Consider the following 17,375-nt stretch of genomic DNA (forward strand, 5'->3'; position numbering starts at 1 on the left):
GCGGTGATATTCCTGGACACCGAAACGAGGTTGGCGCTATGATTAGATGTTATAAGGGAGCGGAGAATAAGACGGCCACCTTGGACCTGCGCACTTCCATAGATGCCATAGGGCAACGGACCGTAGAAGTCACTGAAGAGCTAAAGGGAAGTGCGGTAATTGGTGACATTCAACACGTATTGGATCCCCAATTCATCAGGGTCGGCGGTAGATGGGTCGATGAGAGCTTGCGTTTCCTCTAGCGTTTTATCAAGAAGGGTGAGAGGGCGCCGGTAGAAAAAGTTGTTCAGAATGCTGTAGGCCACGAACGCCGCCGGCATCGACCCATGTAGGAAAGTGGTTGTGGAAAGCGATTACACCAGCCCTGACCGTGTCCTCAGAAATACCATCGGATGTGTAGGTGATGGCAGCTGTGCTGTTGCCAGTGCTAGTTTCAGGGAAGGCCTTGACGATCATGGAGATGACAATGGCGTAGGTTGAGCTCCCTTCGCCACTGAGCGCCCAGTATAAGTCTGGTTAGACCGCGGGTGTAGTCACGATGTATGACTCATTAGCTAGGACGACTTTCCACTCCAAGACATTGTCAACCGACAGGCCATATTTCGAGCTGAGGAGAGAGTGGCCGTCGCCCTATGCGTAGACGCCTCCCACAGCGACGGTAGGGTACGTCCCAGGTTATAGGGAGCGGCTTCGTGGGTCTGCCACGACTGGACCCCGACCCAAGCCTGACTGCTGGTCCATTATAGACCGCACTGGTGTAGTTAGAGAACTCGATGGTATCCAGGCTGTGCACCCAGATGCCAAGGGACCCTCAGCCAGTGCTTTTACCCAGCAGATCGTGCCCGGTACTCTTGATGACTAGTCTGATGTTATGCTCATGAGCAAATTTAACACCGGCCGCAATATGGGCTGACGAAGTGACGTGATGGCATAATCCAAGTAGTTCCCCAATTGATACGGGCATGATCGCGGTGTATATGGATCACAGCTCTGATTCTGCGCAAGTGGTTCCACGATGGAAGCAGGAGTGTAGATGCTTGATATAGGCTAGAGATGAATGCTGAACAATTGAGGGGTGGAACACTGACTGTGTCTGAGATAGAGACCTGACTTGCTGGAGTTCTGTGCATCGTTCTTCATCATACGTCGGATCATGGCAGACGCTGGCGAGATGAACCGTCGCAATGAACCTCCCATCCACACTTGCATTCAATACGGCCCAAATTGGAGGTGACGGCCACTGCGGATCTCCAGAGGGGGAGCGGCACGTCCTAGACCAATCATTATAGGAGGCCACCAGTGAAGCCGACGCGATTAAGATGGAGATAAGAACCAGGAGCTGCATTCTCTGGACTTGGGGTGAGAGAGGGCTGAGGAAGTTAGGAGTTGTAGAAGGGTTCAAATGTTTGGAGTACAAGACACATACTTATGCGAAACAATCACTCAATGCATAGCCTGGTACCACCAATGGGTTTGGTAGATGTCTAGTAACCTCTCAAGGGTTAGTTCAAAGGATAGTTTAAAGATAAAGAATTGAAGGTTACAAAAGTATCGTTATACAGAGTACCTAAGTAGACAAAATGGTAAATGACATATGGAAACAAGACAGGCTATATCCATGCAATAACACCAAAAGAACCCCCAGACCAACCAGCAACGGCAACAAAAGGTCCTGAAGAAATTTATACTGGATTTTTTCCGCTTCTACAAGAAGCCGAGGTTTGCGACTTCAACCTCTGATATCATCCCACTCTACCCAAGTAGAGCCCCTAATCGTCGCTCAAAATGGCCATGGAAATTTCCTTCCTTAGCATGTGACAAGCTCTTTATAGCAATCTATATGTATCCCATTTAAGCGGACTTCGACTTCTTGGCCATGGTGTTGAGGGCAGATCCATCGCGGAACCACTCGAGCTGAGATTCGTTGAAGGTGTGGGCGAGCTCAACATCGAAAGACTTGCCATCCTTGGGGTGCACGCGCAGGGTGATGGGCTTGCCAACAGCCAACTGAGTGCAGAGAAGGTCGACCTTAGCATCAGGAGGAATGCGGTCATAGTCGGCGGGGTCAATGAAGGTAAGAGGAAGCATACCCTGCTTCTTCAAGTTGGTTTCGTGCTAGGACCAGTTAGTGCATAATTTCGATCAAAAAAGATGGTACTCACAATACGGGCGAAAGAACGGGTGATAATGGCAAGACCGCCAAGGTGACGAGGCTCAAGAGCAGCATGTTCACGAGAGCTTCCTTCACCGTAGTTCCAGTCACCAATAACAACCCACTTGATTCCACGAGCCTTGTAGTCACGAGCAGTAGCAGGAACTGGGCCAAACTCTCCAGTAACGGCGTTCTTGACCTTGTTAGCCTCACCGTTCTCGGCGTTGGTGGCACCAATCAACATGTTGTTGGAGATGTTGTCAAGATGACCACGGTACTTCAACCATGGACCAGCCATCGAGATGTGATCAGTAGTAGTCTTACCCTGAGCCTTGATCAGGATAGGGATATCCTCGGCATCCTTTCCGTTCCATGGCTCGAAGGGAGAAAGAACCTGGAGACGGTCACTGCTAGGCGAGACAACAACTTGGACAGCAGAACGATCAGCAGGAGGAGCCTGGTAGGTGTCACGACCGGGGTCGTATCCGTTGGCAGGGAGACCGTCACCGGAGGGGGGAGCCAACAGGAACTCGTTTCCATCTTTGTCCTTGAGCTTATCGGTGAGAGGGTTGAACTTGAGAGTACCCGCAATAGTCATGGCGACAACGAGATCGGGAGAAGTGACGAAAGCGTGGGTGGCTGGGTTGGCGTCGTTACGGCCAGTGAAGTTACGGTTGTAAGACGAGACAATAGAGTTGGGCTCGCCCTTCTTAACATCCTTGCGGTCCCACTGTCCGATGCAAGGACCACAGGCGTTGGCGAGAACAACACCTCCGAACTCCTCAAGGGTCTCAAGCTGACCATCACGAGCGATGGTGGCACGAATTTGCTCGGAGCCAGGAGTGACGGTGAAGAGAGACTTGGCCTTGATGCCGTGGTTCAAAGCATCACGAGCGATAGAGGCAGCGCGAGACATATCTTCGTAGGAGGAGTTGGTGCAAGATCCAATCAGGCCGACCTTGAGCTCCTCGGGCCACTTGTTGGTCTCAACAGCCTCCTTGAACTTGGAGATAGGGGTGGCAAGATCGGGAGTGAAGGGACCGTTGATGTGGGGCTCGAGCTCGGAGAGGTTGATCTCAATCAACTGGTCATACTCGGCGCCAGGGTCTTCACGGAGCTCCTTAGCGTATTCACGAGAGAAATCACCAATGTGCTGACGCTTGGTAGCCTTGAGGTAGTCGTACATGCGGTCGTTGAAGGGGAAGAGAGATGTAGTAGCACCGATTTCAGCACCCATGTTGCAAATGGTACCCATACCAGTGCAAGAAAGGGATTCAGTACCAGGACCGTGGTATTCAATGATGGCACCAGTACCACCCTTGACAGTGAGGAGACCAGCAACCTTCAAGATGATGTCCTTGGGAGAAGTCCAGCCAGACAACTGACCAGTCAATTTGATACCAATAACATTGGGTGCCTTCAGTTCCCATGGAAGGCCAGCCATGACGTCGACCGCATCAGCACCACCGACACCAATAGCAGCAATACCGAGACCACCAGCGTTAGGAGTGTGAGAGTCAGTACCGATCAACAGACCACCGGGGAAAGCATAGTTTTCGAGGATGATCTGGTGGATGATACCAGAGCCTGGCTTCCAGAAACCGATGTTGTACTTGGCGCAAGCAGAAGAAAGGAAGTTGTACACTTCCTTGTTGATCTCATTGGCGCGAGCCAAATCCTTGTCACCACCCAACTGAGCCTCAATCAAGTGATCACAGTGGACAGTGGCTGGGGTTTGGACCGCGGACATGCCGGCGGACATGAACTGAAGAATGGCCATCTGGGCAGTGGCGTCCTGGCAAGCAACACGGTCTGGGCGGAGCTTGAGGTAGGACTTTCCACGCTCGATCTCCTGACCGTGGGGGTCATCCAAGTGAGAGTAGAGAATTTTCTCAGCGAAGGCCAGAGGCCGGTTGAGACGGCTGCGAACAATATCAAGGTTCTCTGACATTTTCCTACCAGGATATTAGTATTCAATTGGTTAGCTGATTACGAGCAAGCTCATACTTGTAGTTGATGTAGTTCCCCTGTTCCGGTATCCCGAATTAGCATTCACGCGTTATTACTAGCAGGACTTCTGAGGTTTCGACTCACCTTCTCCCAGTTGGTCATCTCAACCTTCTTGTCAAGAGGAGAATCAGTCACGGTGGCAAGGCCGCGAGAACCGAGCAACTACAAACACAATCCAATGTCAGTATATATCCGATTTTGACGACAGTTTGCGGGCGCGGTCGCGGCCACCCTTGATCTACGGCAGGGTTGGCAAGCGACACAGCAGACTAACTTACAGCTCGGGACTTGGTGCCCTGTAAGAGAAAGACTAATTAGTAACCATGAATGCGATTATTTTGCATATGAGCCGGCGGGTTGATAGGAAGTGGATGGCGACTTACCAGCGCACCCAGGCGGGTGAGCCTAGTGGAGATCATCTTGATAGCTCTCTAGGCAAGACAGACAGACTTGCAACACATCCAAGAAACGTGTCCCGAAATTGCCCCAGCTTAGGATAGTAGGGGAAAGTATGGAGGGGAGAGGAGATGGTATGAGGAGAAGAGGAGGAGGAGAAAAAAGCGAGGTGAAAAGAAGGCACTGAGGTGTTATGAGCGAAAAGAACGCAGTGACGCTGGCGGCGGTACTACTAAAACCGGAGCTCGAACCGCAAGTCGCAACTGTGGTAAGAATGCGCGTATTGGGTCGGTAATACCACTGCCGCGGGCTGCCTACTGCTCGGCACCAGCGGCGCACCACAAGCATGTCGCCGGGCTAGAGGGTAATCCGCTGTATCGCGTAAGATTACGGCGGGTCGTCTCCCCCAATGGCAGCGCTGGCATTACAAAGGGTATTTTTGGTATTTCTAGATACGCCCTGTATTTTTGGTTGTCTCTGCAACCCTCGGCAGAGGCCGATGGAGGCCATGTTGCCTTCCGATGTAACTGAAAGCATGCCAACTCCTGTTTATGTAGAATTATAGAAATAGGGGACCTCTTGGCTGGAATAATATGGTCCGATGTCTTCTACATGCAAGTATATTACTGTATTCACGACGCAGGTAAATAATACTCACGAGGAATGCCCGGATCAAGCTGCGACAGACATGTGAAGTAATAATTATCGATGCCCCTCACCCGAAGCTGGAGCCGAGAAATAACCTTGGCGATTGCCGCGAGTCGGTCGCTAGCACGAGCTCTGATCATTGATATTATTATTGATGTTATTGATGTTAATGTTTGTTTGTTTGTTTGATTTACTTTTCTTCTCCCCAGAGAAATGTTTTATCAATTGATCCCTCTGCTGTCCTGGTAATCAGATATCCGGACCTCAGGGCCGTTGATTTTAATCGCGGCTCGCAAACGTCATAGAGATAAATAACCTGTTGCGTAACGTAAGGCTGGCTGCGGTGCTGCCGGAAGAGTCCAGTGACCCCACGCCAGCCGTTGTCCAATCACAACACCGGTATTACTGGCTGGGCTCTAAAAAATTTTCCCCTGTGAAGTGCGTCTAAGTGAATCGCGCAAACACCACCACGGAGACCCGCTTGGAGTGTTATCCAATTTCAAGATAGGACTAGACATTCAATAATTCTTCAGTTCCATATTATCGGCATTATACAGAATGGGTGCTACCAGGAGGCTCAAGACGAAGCGACGGACTAGGTACGTCTATTTGGACTTCCACCAGCATACGTACACAATGATCTCACGCTTGGCGTTTTGCAGAGACTACGATCAGATCCGCGCAGATCTAGCTTCCAGAAAACATCTACAACAATACAAGGATACCAAAGATGCTGAAGACCTCCCTGGTCTGGGACAGCACTACTGTGTCGAATGCGCCAAATGGTTTGAAGACGAGCACAATCTTGTGGCGCATCGCAAGGGCAAGAACCACAAACGGAGGTATCTCGCCTCGCAATTCGCCTTGGGTTGCAAGGGTATAGCTGACCCGATTGCTTCATCACAGGTTACGGCTCTTGAAAGATCCGCACACACACAAAACAGCTGAGGCGGCCGTGGGATTGGGCGTCGACAATGGCAAGAGGGAACAGACAATGATGGAAATGGATGAGGAGGAGGCGGAATAAAAATTATGCGCAGCAAACAGCAACCCTACCGCGAAGCTGGCGGGTTATCATATGAATCCACCACTACTATCATGGGATATAGCCAAACGAAATGTGTCTTCCCGGATAGAACAGTGTTATTTTCTTGCGACTGTACAACTAGAGAGGTTTTACTGCTTAAAACGAAGCATAAGAGCTGTTCCGATGTTCGCCTGCAGCTCGTTCCCGAATTACCGATCTGAACCGCGAAACTTCCGATTAACGGCAAAACGTCCGCGTTACGGGGCCCGCCCACGCCAAAGGTATTTTTCGCTGGCCTTACCGAGGTAACCATCAAATCATGAAATTTACTTGTCCTTTGCTCCCTATCTTGGAGCAAGCTATGATAATGCAGTGGTTTAAGAATTAAGTCAAATTTCAGATGCATTGATGAATTTCATGATATTCACCAGTATTCATGATGTTCATGGCACCGTCTACTCTTCCAATCGCATTCTTTTCCCATTGAATGTGATATTGTAGCTAATGTTTACTCAATTCTTTCATCAACCATTCATATACCGCCCACTACTACTGATCAGCCAAAATTATGGTACCGAGGATAGAGATCTTCAGCTCACCTGAATAGCATTCACTATGAAAGCCCGTATATTGCATGTTCCTAGTCCGCGAAAGAACACCTGGAGGCCCTCGGCGCGATATGCCTGTCGTGCAATCTCCAGCGAGCTGAGTGGTGATCGTGTACTAGATGACGATGACTGTCGAACAAGCGGCTGTATTTCTGACGCTTGTTCTATTGCTATCGTATGCAACGGTTGAGCCTGCAACCTCGTCTTGAGAACGTCTAGCGGGAATATAGACGTCCAAGTAGCGATGCCAGCTATGCCGCCGCATATCAACACCTTCAGGGCTTCTTGATGACCAGCACCCTCATGTGAGGAGAGTATATTACGCTTGCACAGCTCGTAAGACCAGAAACTAGAAGCGGGCTATAGTCAATAAACTGGGCTGCTTGAAGCATCCACAAGCATAAGCCTAGTACATACTAAAACCCGAATCCCACAGAGTCTCGAAAACTCGTAATCAATCCACCAAAGTAAAGCCCTCGTAGCCCACTTGTCTGCACTATTTCTTTAGCAATTGACCACGATGAGATGTTGCGGTCTCGGCTGAGTTGTGCCCGACATTTGATCAGTTCTGTGGGAGACGAGACAACCCAACTAGCCATGCCACCCGTTGCACCTGCCAGCCATATTTTTGCTAATGACACTTGATCAAGGTTGGTTGGGTCAGAAATTGAAGGATCTAGGACTTTTAATGACCGGTTGTAAGCCACGAAAAGTAATGCATTCAACGCTCCGTATCCCAGAATTGGTGCTGCGGCACCTTTGATTATATATATATCGTCAATCACAGTCTTGTATCCGTCCAACGGGAAAGAGAGGCATCCCACCTCTAGCAAATGATGTTGCCACCTGGAATTTGTCGTTGCGCGCTGGCGACAGGCTGGATGGGGACGAAGACAATTCGTTAGGGCTTCCTCCTGCTTGCAAACGAACTTTGATTACGTCGAGAGGATTGCCTATCAGTATACCGGCAGCCCCGCTGATATATCCAGCCCAGAAGTCAGATGACATTGGTCTTTGAACAGCTGGGCTGACTTTACATGGACGTGTTTTAAGTTGATAATAATATGAGGAGAGCACGCCGCTGATATTAAGTGGAACTAGTAAATCGTAAACCGGCAACCAATCCTCGGATTGTGTGGCCCATGGTCGCCGGCTTCTATTGACTTATCGAGGTGGGGCTGTTCTAAACCTGCCATGTGATTCCAGAGTCTCTGTTCTGCAATGGCTGCTCAATTATTGGGTGATCGATGCATTGGTGACACCCAATTGCCAACCGTAACCGTCAACCGTCAATGCTACAGAAAACGGCAGCACTAGCATCGACTTGTGCGATATCATCACAGTGCATCACGTGATTTCGCGTTTCAGCGGCATCGGACGCGACCAACTCGGCGCGTGTTGTTTGCCTCGAGCAGTACTGGTGAGGGCGAATTTTGGGAAGCAGTTGGCTTTCTTGATATAATTTTGATTATTGGAGCTTAGAAACATGTACGTTATCAAAGCTGATATTTCTGCAGACATTTAGTCTGATTAGATTGCAGGCAACAACCCCAACCGCACGCAGTGCGAGCACAAGGGGGTCAAACACCTCAGAGCGCTAAACGACTTCACGGCCCCTCCCAGCAATCTGCTGAACGCCTGTCTAAACCATTCAAGTGTCCTGGCCTAGCTACGGCAACAATCACATCTAACAGAACCAGTCGAAAGCGACGCAAGGTTGATTATTCCGGCGCCGACGGGACCGCCGAAGATGATATCAATAAGCCGTGGACCAACGAGGACCGTCTGGCACTAGCGAATCGTGATGTCAATAAATTTGGTGTTTTTAAAGTCAAGGACAAGGATTCGATTTTCAAACAGCGGTTCTCGGTGCCTTTGATTAATAAACTGGCCGGTGGTTATGATCCTTCGCGGCCTGCGCCAACTCTGGGCATGAGACGTGGTGCTACATTTGTAGTCAAACCTTTGCATGATCCAAGTGGAGAGTTTGCAATCGTGTTATACGACCCTACCGTTGATGATAAACCAGCCACTAACAAGGAAGAGGCCGAGAATACCACTGAAGAACCACCCAAGTTAGACGAGCCTCTAGTGCACAAAAGTTTGGCAGATATCCTTGGTTTGAAGAAAAAGGTTGAGGACCGCCCGAAGGTGCCGGTCGTTATTGATCCAAGGCTATCAAAGATTCTTCGACCGCATCAGATCGAGGGTGTTAAGGTAATGCATGTCGAGCACGTGGTGTATTTTGACACTGACAATTTCCTATAGTTTCTTTACCGTTGTGCAACCGGTATGATTGATGAGAATGCGAACGGATGTATTATGGCGGATGAAATGGGTCTGGGAAAGACGGTATTTGTATATACCAACTGTGAGAACATATTGTTGCTAACAGTGTTTAGCTGCAATGCATCACCCTAATGTGGACGCTGCTGAAACAGTCCCCGGAGGCTGGCAAAACTACGGTTCAGAAATGTGTTATTGCTTGTCCATCGACATTGGTTCGTAATTGGGCAAACGAATTAGGTAAATACCTATTATATTCCTCTGCGGGAAATACTTATTGACTCTGGAATATAGTGAAATGGCTCGGCCCAGACGCTATCACTCCCTTCGTTATTGATGGTAAGGCCACTAAGGCCGAACTTTCTAGCCAACTCAAACAGTGGGCTATTGCCTCCGGTCGCGCAATCGTGCGTCCCGTTCTGATCGTCTCTTATGAGACACTCAGATTGAATGTTGAAGACCTCAAAGATAGCCCGATTGGCCTGCTACTATGCGACGAAGGTCACAGGCTGAAGAATAAGGAAAGTCTCACATGGAAAGAACTGAACAGCTTAAATGTTAGCCGTCGTGTTATTTTGTCTGGCACTCCTATTCAGAACGATCTCTCGGAATATTTTGCTTTGGTTCATTTTGCAAATCCAAATCTGCTCGGCACACAGAACGAATTCAGAAAGAAATTTGAAATTCCAATTTTGAGAGGCAGGGATGCTTCAGCCACAGATGAGGATCGAAAGAAGGGCGATGAACGGTTAGCAGAGCTATCGACTATCGTCAACAAGTTTATTATACGACGCACAAACGACATTCTCTCGAAATACCTGCCTAGAAAATACGAGCATGTCGTCTTTTGCAACCTTAGTGAATTCCAATTGAGTTTATACAACCATTTCTTACAAAGCCCCGACATTCGAAGCCTTCTAAGAGGCAAAGGAAGTCAGCCGCTTAAGGCTATTGGACTTTTGAAAAAACTGTGCAACCACCCGGATCTTCTGAACTTGTCGGACGACCTGCCCGGAAGCGAACAATTTTTCCCCGATGACTATGTTCCTCCAGAGGGAAGAGGCCGTGATAGAGATATCAAATCTTGGTATTCTGGAAAAATGTTGGTCCTTGACCGCATGTTGGCGCGGATTCGACAGGATACAAACGACAAAATTGTTTTGATCAGTAATTACACGCAAACACTTGATCTATTCGAGAAACTCTGCCGAGCCCGAGCTTATGGTTGCTTGAGGCTGGATGGAACATTGAACGTTAATAAAAGACAAAAGCTGGTGGACAGATTCAATGATCCGAACGGCGAGGAATTTATATTTTTATTGAGCAGCAAGGCAGGTGGCTGTGGTATCAATCTGATTGGAGCAAATAGATTGGTCCTTTTTGACCCCGATTGGAACCCTGCGGCGGACCAACAAGCGTTGGCTCGCGTTTGGCGTGATGGGCAGAAAAAGGATTGTTTTGTATACAGATTCATCGCAACTGGCTCGATTGAAGAGAAAATCTTCCAGAGGCAGTCCCATAAGCAGTCACTGTCTTCTTGCGTGGTTGACTCTGCAGAAGATGTCGAACGCCACTTCTCGCTAGATTCTCTCCGAGAACTCTTTCAGTTCAAGCCTGGCACTTGCAGCGACACTCATGACACCTTTAAATGCAAAAGGTGTAAACCGGACGGAACTCAACACACCAAAGCACCTGCTATCCTTTATGGCGATACAAGCACGTGGAATCATTTTGTGAATGATGGTGAGAAGGGGCCCTTAAACAAGATACAGGATTTGCTCTTGAGGCAAGAGACATCGGAGAGGGACGTCTCTGCTGTTTTCCAGTATATCAGCAGTTAATTTGCACATTCTTGTTATGATGAATTTAAACCATTTCATATTCTAGCTATTTAGAAATATAGTATATCTGGCGTATGCTGGCTAGGCTTTAAGTAGTTAGCCCAAAATAGCTATGGCGGATAGCGCAGCAGACGTCACCATCTTATTAACCCAATTCCCCGCATGCGCTAGCCAGACCGCCTGTGACATGACACGCCGATCGGCCTCTGTCTGATTCTTGACGCTCATCAATTCTTGAAATCCCATGCTACTATACTTTTGAAATTTTCAAGTTCTCTCCCAATAGCCTACCCAATTATCGAAGGTCGACTGTAATGACGGATGAAGTGGATAGCTGCTGACGAACCGCCATTCAAGGTTCAAAATGGACCAGTCCGTCCAGCGCCTGTTGAACGACAAGCTTTACGAGAAGCGAAAACAAGGTGCTTTGGAGTATGTGCTATTATTGTTCGCTTCACAAAAAAAACAATACTAACTGTTATTACGGTAATAGGCTCGAGAAGATTGTCCGCGATGCTACGATAAAAGAAGAACATGACAGGATCCAAAAGATCGTAGACCAGCTGTGCCACGATTATGCTTATGCGGTGCACCAACCCCACGCACGCAATGGAGGGCTCATTGGGCTTGCTGCGGCATCTATCGCTTTGGGATCAGTGAGTTTTAAGGGTCGAAAATGCTAGTCGTCCGTGAAATTAATTTGTTCTTGCTACGTTCTTTCACTAGGAAGGGGTAGCTCCATATCTTCAGGAAATCGTTCCCCCGGTTCTCGCCTGCTTTTCCGATCAAGATGCACGAGTCAGATATTATGCCTGTGAAAGTATGTATAACATTGCAAAGGTCGCCAAGGGAGAGATACTGCCGTTCTTCAACGACATCTTCGATGCATTGTGCAAGGTTAGTGGCTTGTTGGCCTGTTACCACTCTTATGACTAACACTCACTAGCTCGCATCCGATTCTGAGCTATCTGTCAAAAACGGAGCAGAACTTCTTGATCGCCTTGTGAAAGATATCGTTGCCGAATCCGCCGCGTCGTATGTTTCAGTTCTACAACTCGAGGAGAAGAATTTACTGGATTCAGGCAAGGTGGGAGAAGAAGACGTTTCGATAGAACTTCCGACTGCATTCTCACTTTTGAAGTTCATACCCCTTTTGCAAGAACGTATACATGTTCTCAACCCGTTCACTCGAACCTTCCTTGTATCGTGGTTGACCTTACTCGATACGATACCCGATTTGGAATTAGTTGGCCATCTGCCAGCGTTTCTTGGCGGCCTGATTAAGTTTCTGGGAGACCCCAATAAGGACGTGAATGTTGCTACACAAGGTCTTCTAGAGAGGTTTCTCTCGGAGATCAAAAGAATTGCGCGCATCAAGAAAGGCATTGCAGAAAGCAAGAAGAGCAGAGAAGAAAACGTCGTGACTGTTGCTAGCGAAAATGCCAGTATTGTCACCGGTAATAGCGAGGAGATCAAGAGTAGTGACAATGCTGTGGCGGATTCTGTGTCGGGGGATTCCGACAATGAAGACGATATCCAGAGCATCACTGTCGATGGAGATTGGGTGCCAGGACAGGACGCCAATGTAGATTACCCGAAAATCCTGGAGATCTTAGTTGGTTTTGTAGATACAACGTATGGTAAGCGTCTCCGTTCTACGCCCGAAATTTTTCTCTTTGGCTTATTGGTATCTAGAGGAGGAAATGCAATTGACTGCACTGCGATGGATTGATAGCTTCTTTGAAATCAGCCCAGGAGATATCCTGCAGTTTGTTCCAGCGCTCTTAATTCAGGTTCTTCCCGCCATTTCCAGTGGATCAGACCAAGTTCGCCAAGCCGCAACAAGGGTTAATACATCGCTCATGGAATATATCGTTTCTCTTTCAGATGAAACATCGGTATCCAGTCAACAGGCTGCATCAAAAGCGGGGCCAGTCGCAGTAAAGGAAGAAGAAGAGAGAAGAACTTCTGTACAAGGTATAAAACTTCCGCTTGAATCTTCCAACGGCACTGGTCCGTCTTCTAGCCCTCCATCGGATCTAGACTACGCAGCCGCGGTCAACTCTTTGACTTTACAATTTCTAAATGAAAACGAGGGCACAAGAGTTGCTGCTCTCTCATGGCTGATCATGCTTCATCGTAAAGCTCCTCGCAAGGTTCTTGCTTTCAACGATGGCACTTTTCCAGCTCTCTTGAAGACTTTGTCGGACCCTGCCGAGATAGTGGTTACCAAGGATCTTCAGCTGCTCTCTCAGATTTCTCGCAACAGTGAGGATGGCTATTTTACGTCGTTCATGGTCAATCTGCTCCAGCTGTTTTCAACCGATAGGAAGTTGTTAGAGGTTCGTGGGAATCTTATCATTCGCCAGCTTTGCATGAACCTGAGCCCAGAACGCATTTATCGTACATTGGCCGATTGTTTAGAGAAGGAAGAGGTATGTATGTGACGTTTCAATATTGTGCTAAATTCTAATGCCAGCTTAGGATATTGAGTTCGCCAGTATCATGGTGCAAAATCTAAACAACAATTTGATCACGGCCCCAGAACTAGCCGATCTTCGAAAAAGACTGCGTAGTCTGGATTCTAGGGTAAGTCCTTCTTGAATAAACTGAAAAAATAAGAAGCAGAGAGAACTAGCTAGGATGCTAATTCATATAAAGGAGGGACAAATACTTTTTGTGGCGCTCTTCCGGTCCTGGTGTCACAACGCTGTGTCTACATTTTCTCTCTGTCTACTGGCACAAGCATATGAGCAAGCATATAATTTACTGCAGATTTTGTGAGTACAATATCCTTACGAGATGCTCTTCTAACCATTCTATATCTAGTGCGGAACTAGAGATGACGGTTAATATGTTGATTCAAATCGATAAGCTCGTACAATTGCTAGAGTCACCAGTCTTCACATGTTCGTCTGGGCCCCCCCTTTTTTTTTCTTTTAGTTCATCGTACTTACTAGAACAGACCTCCGATTGCAACTCCTAGAACCAGAGAGATATCCATACTTGTATAAATGTTTGTATGGCGTGCTCATGCTTCTTCCTCAAAGTTCAGCCTTTGCCGCATTGAAAAATCGTCTCAATAGTGTGAGCAATATTGGTCTGCTCCAGGGACCACGTCCGTACGTATTTACCACTTTTATTTTTGGCACGAATAAGTAAGCTGACGAATGCGTCAGACCTATCTCTGCTAGCGGAGGTTCTTATGACCGTCCTGGAGGAAGTCGTTTGAAGAGTCGCGAAGATAGCTCCATCCGATGGGTTGAGCTGCTTGACAAATTTAAAAACGTACAGGAAAAAGCAAAAAGATCTCAACGCCACTTACGACACCCATTTGAAAGCGACTTATCCGGAGGTGGATTAAGAGGGCCTTCATTGATGGGTGCACTCAATGCGGCCTCCGCTACGGATCAACATGGCCCAAGAGATAAATCCCTTCCTGACGTACCCAGGGGTGGTTTCGGGAACACTGGGCTGGGCATATCTGGGCGTGGGTCGGATAGCGGTACACGAGATGGTCGATCTACCCCTACATCTGGACATAAGGGCAAGTCTAGCTTGAGTAATCTCGGTCGATTGGGAATTGGGGGAAGAAAGAAGAATTAACCCCGATTGTATACGATGTAGTTTCCTAGTTACGGTTTGTCATTCATGATCCTGGGAAATTTGATCAAGATCGTTCTCGGTTGAATTTAATCCTTACCTAATTCATTACACTTGAACATATATTTTCTCGGATTTGTGAAGCATAATTACAGCGTGAAGCGGACCATGCTAAATGGGTAAATGTCGTGTCAGGATATTCCCAGATCAGAAAGAAAACAAGAAACGTTAGACACCGAACTCCTAGCACAGATCACGCAAATTCTGAGTCCTATAAACAAGCGCCCCTAGTCACACCTTCATTATTGGCTGGTTTTTATTGACTGAGATGCATTATTGATATGTACTAAACAAAGCAAGAGTGCAGCACGCACCAGCGCTAACCTTAATTTAGGCGTGGCCGAGGCGGCTATCCTTATCATCACGTGGGCCTATCGCAGGCGTCTGCTATCCCGGTCTCGATCTGGCAAGAGTCATCATCACACTGTACTTGCAGCATCTCTTTCCTCTGAGAGGGGGCAATTTGTCAAAAGCAGGCTCTCGAAGCTCTAAATCTGTGTTTTCTTTTACCATGCAATCTGAATCCAAATCTTAGTTATTATGGCTCTACAGAATTGCCGATGATCTTCCGCCATCTCCGACTACCGTAGTAACAACCTGCGAATAAAGCCTGCAAGCACAATTGCAAGGCTTTGACTATGTCCGCACGAAATGCTCGCAGTACGCGACCCGCTGTATTGTGCGATGAGAAGGATGCCAATCGATATGTATCGCGGATTATTCCCTGGGTGCTTCTCGGAATAATCGGTTATGCCAGTTATGTCGTCACGAAACCGTTGTGCAGTAAGCAGCCCGTCTTTCAGCCTCCTGATTGGTGTTTTTGTCAAGTGCTAATTGAAGTATACGTGCAGTCGACTACCTGATATATCCTCAATCGCAATATGCACGCAAACCACGGATAGGCGCTGGTGTGGCTATTATTGTATTGTTTTATGTGCTGTTATTCCCCGTCATCGTTACATATTTACGATTATACTACATCGTCGCGTTCAACCCCGACTTTTTGCCTAGAGGAGCTGGTTGGAATCCGTCGAAATCGGAAGAAAATGAGACAAAATCCCATGCGCGAAGCCGCCGAAGGAAGCGGAGGTTAAGCAACCAGGACGAGGTTAGTGGTAGCTATAGTAATGGAAATGGAGGTGGAGGTGGACATGACAACAACCGAGAAAAGAGGCGACGACACTCAACTACGACAGCTACCCAAGCAACGGATGTTGAGCAGAGAGGCGGCGTTGCGTTTCCGCTCAATGACCTTTCTCAAGAAACTTTCTGGAAAAAAGACATATTTATTTGTCAGGATGATGGACGACCAGCGTATTGCTCGAAATGCTGCCAATTTAAGACAGACCGATCGCATCACAATAGGGATTTTGATCGCTGTGTTCGGAAACTTGACCATTTTTGTCCGTGGTAAGTTGGATTCATCTATATGCTAATAGAATTTTACAGCTAACAATACCAATTTAAAGGGTTGGCGGTGTCGTATCAGAAAGCTCTTACAAGTTTTTCCTTCAGTTCGTCTTCTACACGGCTTTTTTTACTTGTTTTGCATTAATCGTGTTTGCCATATTTATCGCCGAACTTCATTCTGATGTAAGATCCTCAAACTACGACTTCTTAAATACTATCATGACTAACGTGAACCTTTTAGAGCGGCACGGTCAATGCGCACTGGGCCGTTGGCTTAGGCTTGTAAGTTATTTATATATGTACAGTTATAGACCTCCTTGCTGACAAGTCATTAGAGCCGGATTGTTCTTCCTCTTCTCTGCTGGCATGAGTGGTACATCCCTACAACTCACAGCGATAAACGTCACAACAATAGAGAATCTCACGCGCCGGTCCAAAATCTGGACTTTAGCTATCTATATTCCGCCGCATCAACTCGAACGTATTTCCAGACCTGATGGAAACAATAGCCAATGGGCACAAACTTTTCCGACTGTCACATACCCACTTCAAAAATCACCATATCCTCCTCCCGCAGATTCCAAGAAGTCTGTTGACAATTCTCCTCCCCCTAACGACCATTCCGTTCCTGCCGCAAAACCGAACGGTGATGTAAGCAAATATAATACACGCACATTCGCAATCCTGCGCACGCAACCCGCTGAGAATCCATTTGATCTGGGCGATCCAATCAGGAATATACAGCAGGTAATGGGATATACCCTATGGGATTGGTTGCTACCATTGAAAGTCGCGCCATGTGTAGATCATACTAGCCAAGAGAGCGCGTATCCAATGGGCCCCGTCGTGGACCGCCTCAAACGGGAAGCGGGTATTTCTGCTGCTCCTAGTGATGGTGTCCTCGAAGAGGATGGGCTAGAAAAGAGAACACATCGAAAAAAAAGACGTCATCATCGAAGATGGCATCGGGAAGAAACCGGTGGTCGTGGAGATGATAGTTCTTCGAGACGAAGTGAGGAAGGATGACATCTCTTTCTTTAAATACACGTGTTTTATATCCATATTCTAAGTTTTTTTTTGATATTGTTTTCATTAAAGGAGATTGTTCCAGGGATACCTTAATTATTTGCATATGGCGAGCGAGCGAGTGCTTTATTTAGATGCAAATTTGTTAATTTGATTCTTTTTTTCAATTCAAGCAACGCTATCTATTCATATGCAACTATTAGAAGTTCAATGAATACGGTACATATGAAGAACATAAGTCAGGAACAAAGAAAAATGCCCGGCATCACACATTCAAGATATAATCGACGCCAAATGGGTCATCGATT

At 47.4% G+C, this 17,375-nt stretch overlaps 6 protein-coding genes across 6 annotated transcripts; 3 read left to right on the plus strand and 3 right to left on the minus strand.

The window, feature by feature from the left end:
* Positions 1-140: 140 nt before the first annotated feature.
* BGW36DRAFT_424025 (uncharacterized protein) lies at positions 141-456 on the minus strand (the record flags this gene model as incomplete). The annotated part of the gene is made up of 2 exons (XM_046219912.1): positions 141-238; positions 306-456. The coding sequence occupies 2 exons, from the start codon at positions 454-456 to the stop codon at positions 141-143; spliced, it is 249 nt and encodes an 82-aa protein (XP_046075100.1).
* A 1,395-nt stretch (positions 457-1,851) lies between these two features.
* BGW36DRAFT_289630 (aconitate hydratase) lies at positions 1,852-4,581 on the minus strand (the record flags this gene model as incomplete). The annotated part of the gene is made up of 6 exons (XM_046210686.1): positions 1,852-2,115; positions 2,163-4,107; positions 4,160-4,179; positions 4,247-4,324; positions 4,441-4,458; positions 4,546-4,581. 6 exons carry the CDS (start codon positions 4,579-4,581, stop codon positions 1,852-1,854), a joined length of 2,361 nt encoding a protein of 786 aa, XP_046075101.1.
* Positions 4,582-5,764: 1,183 nt separating this feature from the next.
* On the plus strand, positions 5,765-6,233 carry BGW36DRAFT_289202 (uncharacterized protein; the record flags this gene model as incomplete). The annotated part of the gene is made up of 3 exons (XM_046210640.1): positions 5,765-5,805; positions 5,869-6,048; positions 6,113-6,233. 3 exons carry the CDS (start codon positions 5,765-5,767, stop codon positions 6,231-6,233), a joined length of 342 nt encoding a protein of 113 aa, XP_046075102.1.
* Positions 6,234-6,734: 501 nt separating this feature from the next.
* BGW36DRAFT_290693 (solute carrier family 25 protein) lies at positions 6,735-7,849 on the minus strand (the record flags this gene model as incomplete). Its single annotated transcript, XM_046210775.1, has 4 exons — positions 6,735-6,779; positions 6,833-7,190; positions 7,259-7,598; positions 7,666-7,849. 4 exons carry the CDS (start codon positions 7,847-7,849, stop codon positions 6,735-6,737), a joined length of 927 nt encoding a protein of 308 aa, XP_046075103.1.
* Positions 7,850-8,129: 280 nt separating this feature from the next.
* BGW36DRAFT_414657 (vacuolar protein 14 C-terminal Fig4p binding-domain-containing protein) lies at positions 8,130-14,855 on the plus strand. The gene is made up of 14 exons (XM_046219298.1): positions 8,130-8,329; positions 8,383-9,058; positions 9,110-9,193; positions 9,244-9,367; positions 9,422-10,952; positions 11,462-11,624; positions 11,695-11,865; positions 11,915-12,608; positions 12,664-13,403; positions 13,453-13,557; positions 13,630-13,748; positions 13,798-13,877; positions 13,934-14,090; positions 14,148-14,855. Coding segments are annotated over exons 1-14 (5,073 nt in total). The 5' UTR covers positions 8,130-8,327; the 3' UTR covers positions 14,575-14,855.
* Positions 14,856-15,269: 414 nt separating this feature from the next.
* Positions 15,270-17,067, plus strand: BGW36DRAFT_355883 (DHHC zinc finger membrane protein; the record flags this gene model as incomplete). Its single annotated transcript, XM_046213696.1, has 5 exons — positions 15,270-15,414; positions 15,483-16,041; positions 16,101-16,224; positions 16,283-16,323; positions 16,377-17,067. The coding sequence occupies 5 exons, from the start codon at positions 15,270-15,272 to the stop codon at positions 17,065-17,067; spliced, it is 1,560 nt and encodes a 519-aa protein (XP_046075105.1).
* Between the last annotated feature and the right edge of the window lie 308 nt (positions 17,068-17,375).

The sequence above is a fragment of the Talaromyces proteolyticus genome (assembly GCF_021365285.1).
Source record: "Talaromyces proteolyticus strain PMI_201 chromosome Unknown BGW36scaffold_3, whole genome shotgun sequence".
Classification (NCBI taxonomy): Eukaryota; Fungi; Ascomycota; class Eurotiomycetes; order Eurotiales; family Trichocomaceae; genus Talaromyces; species Talaromyces proteolyticus.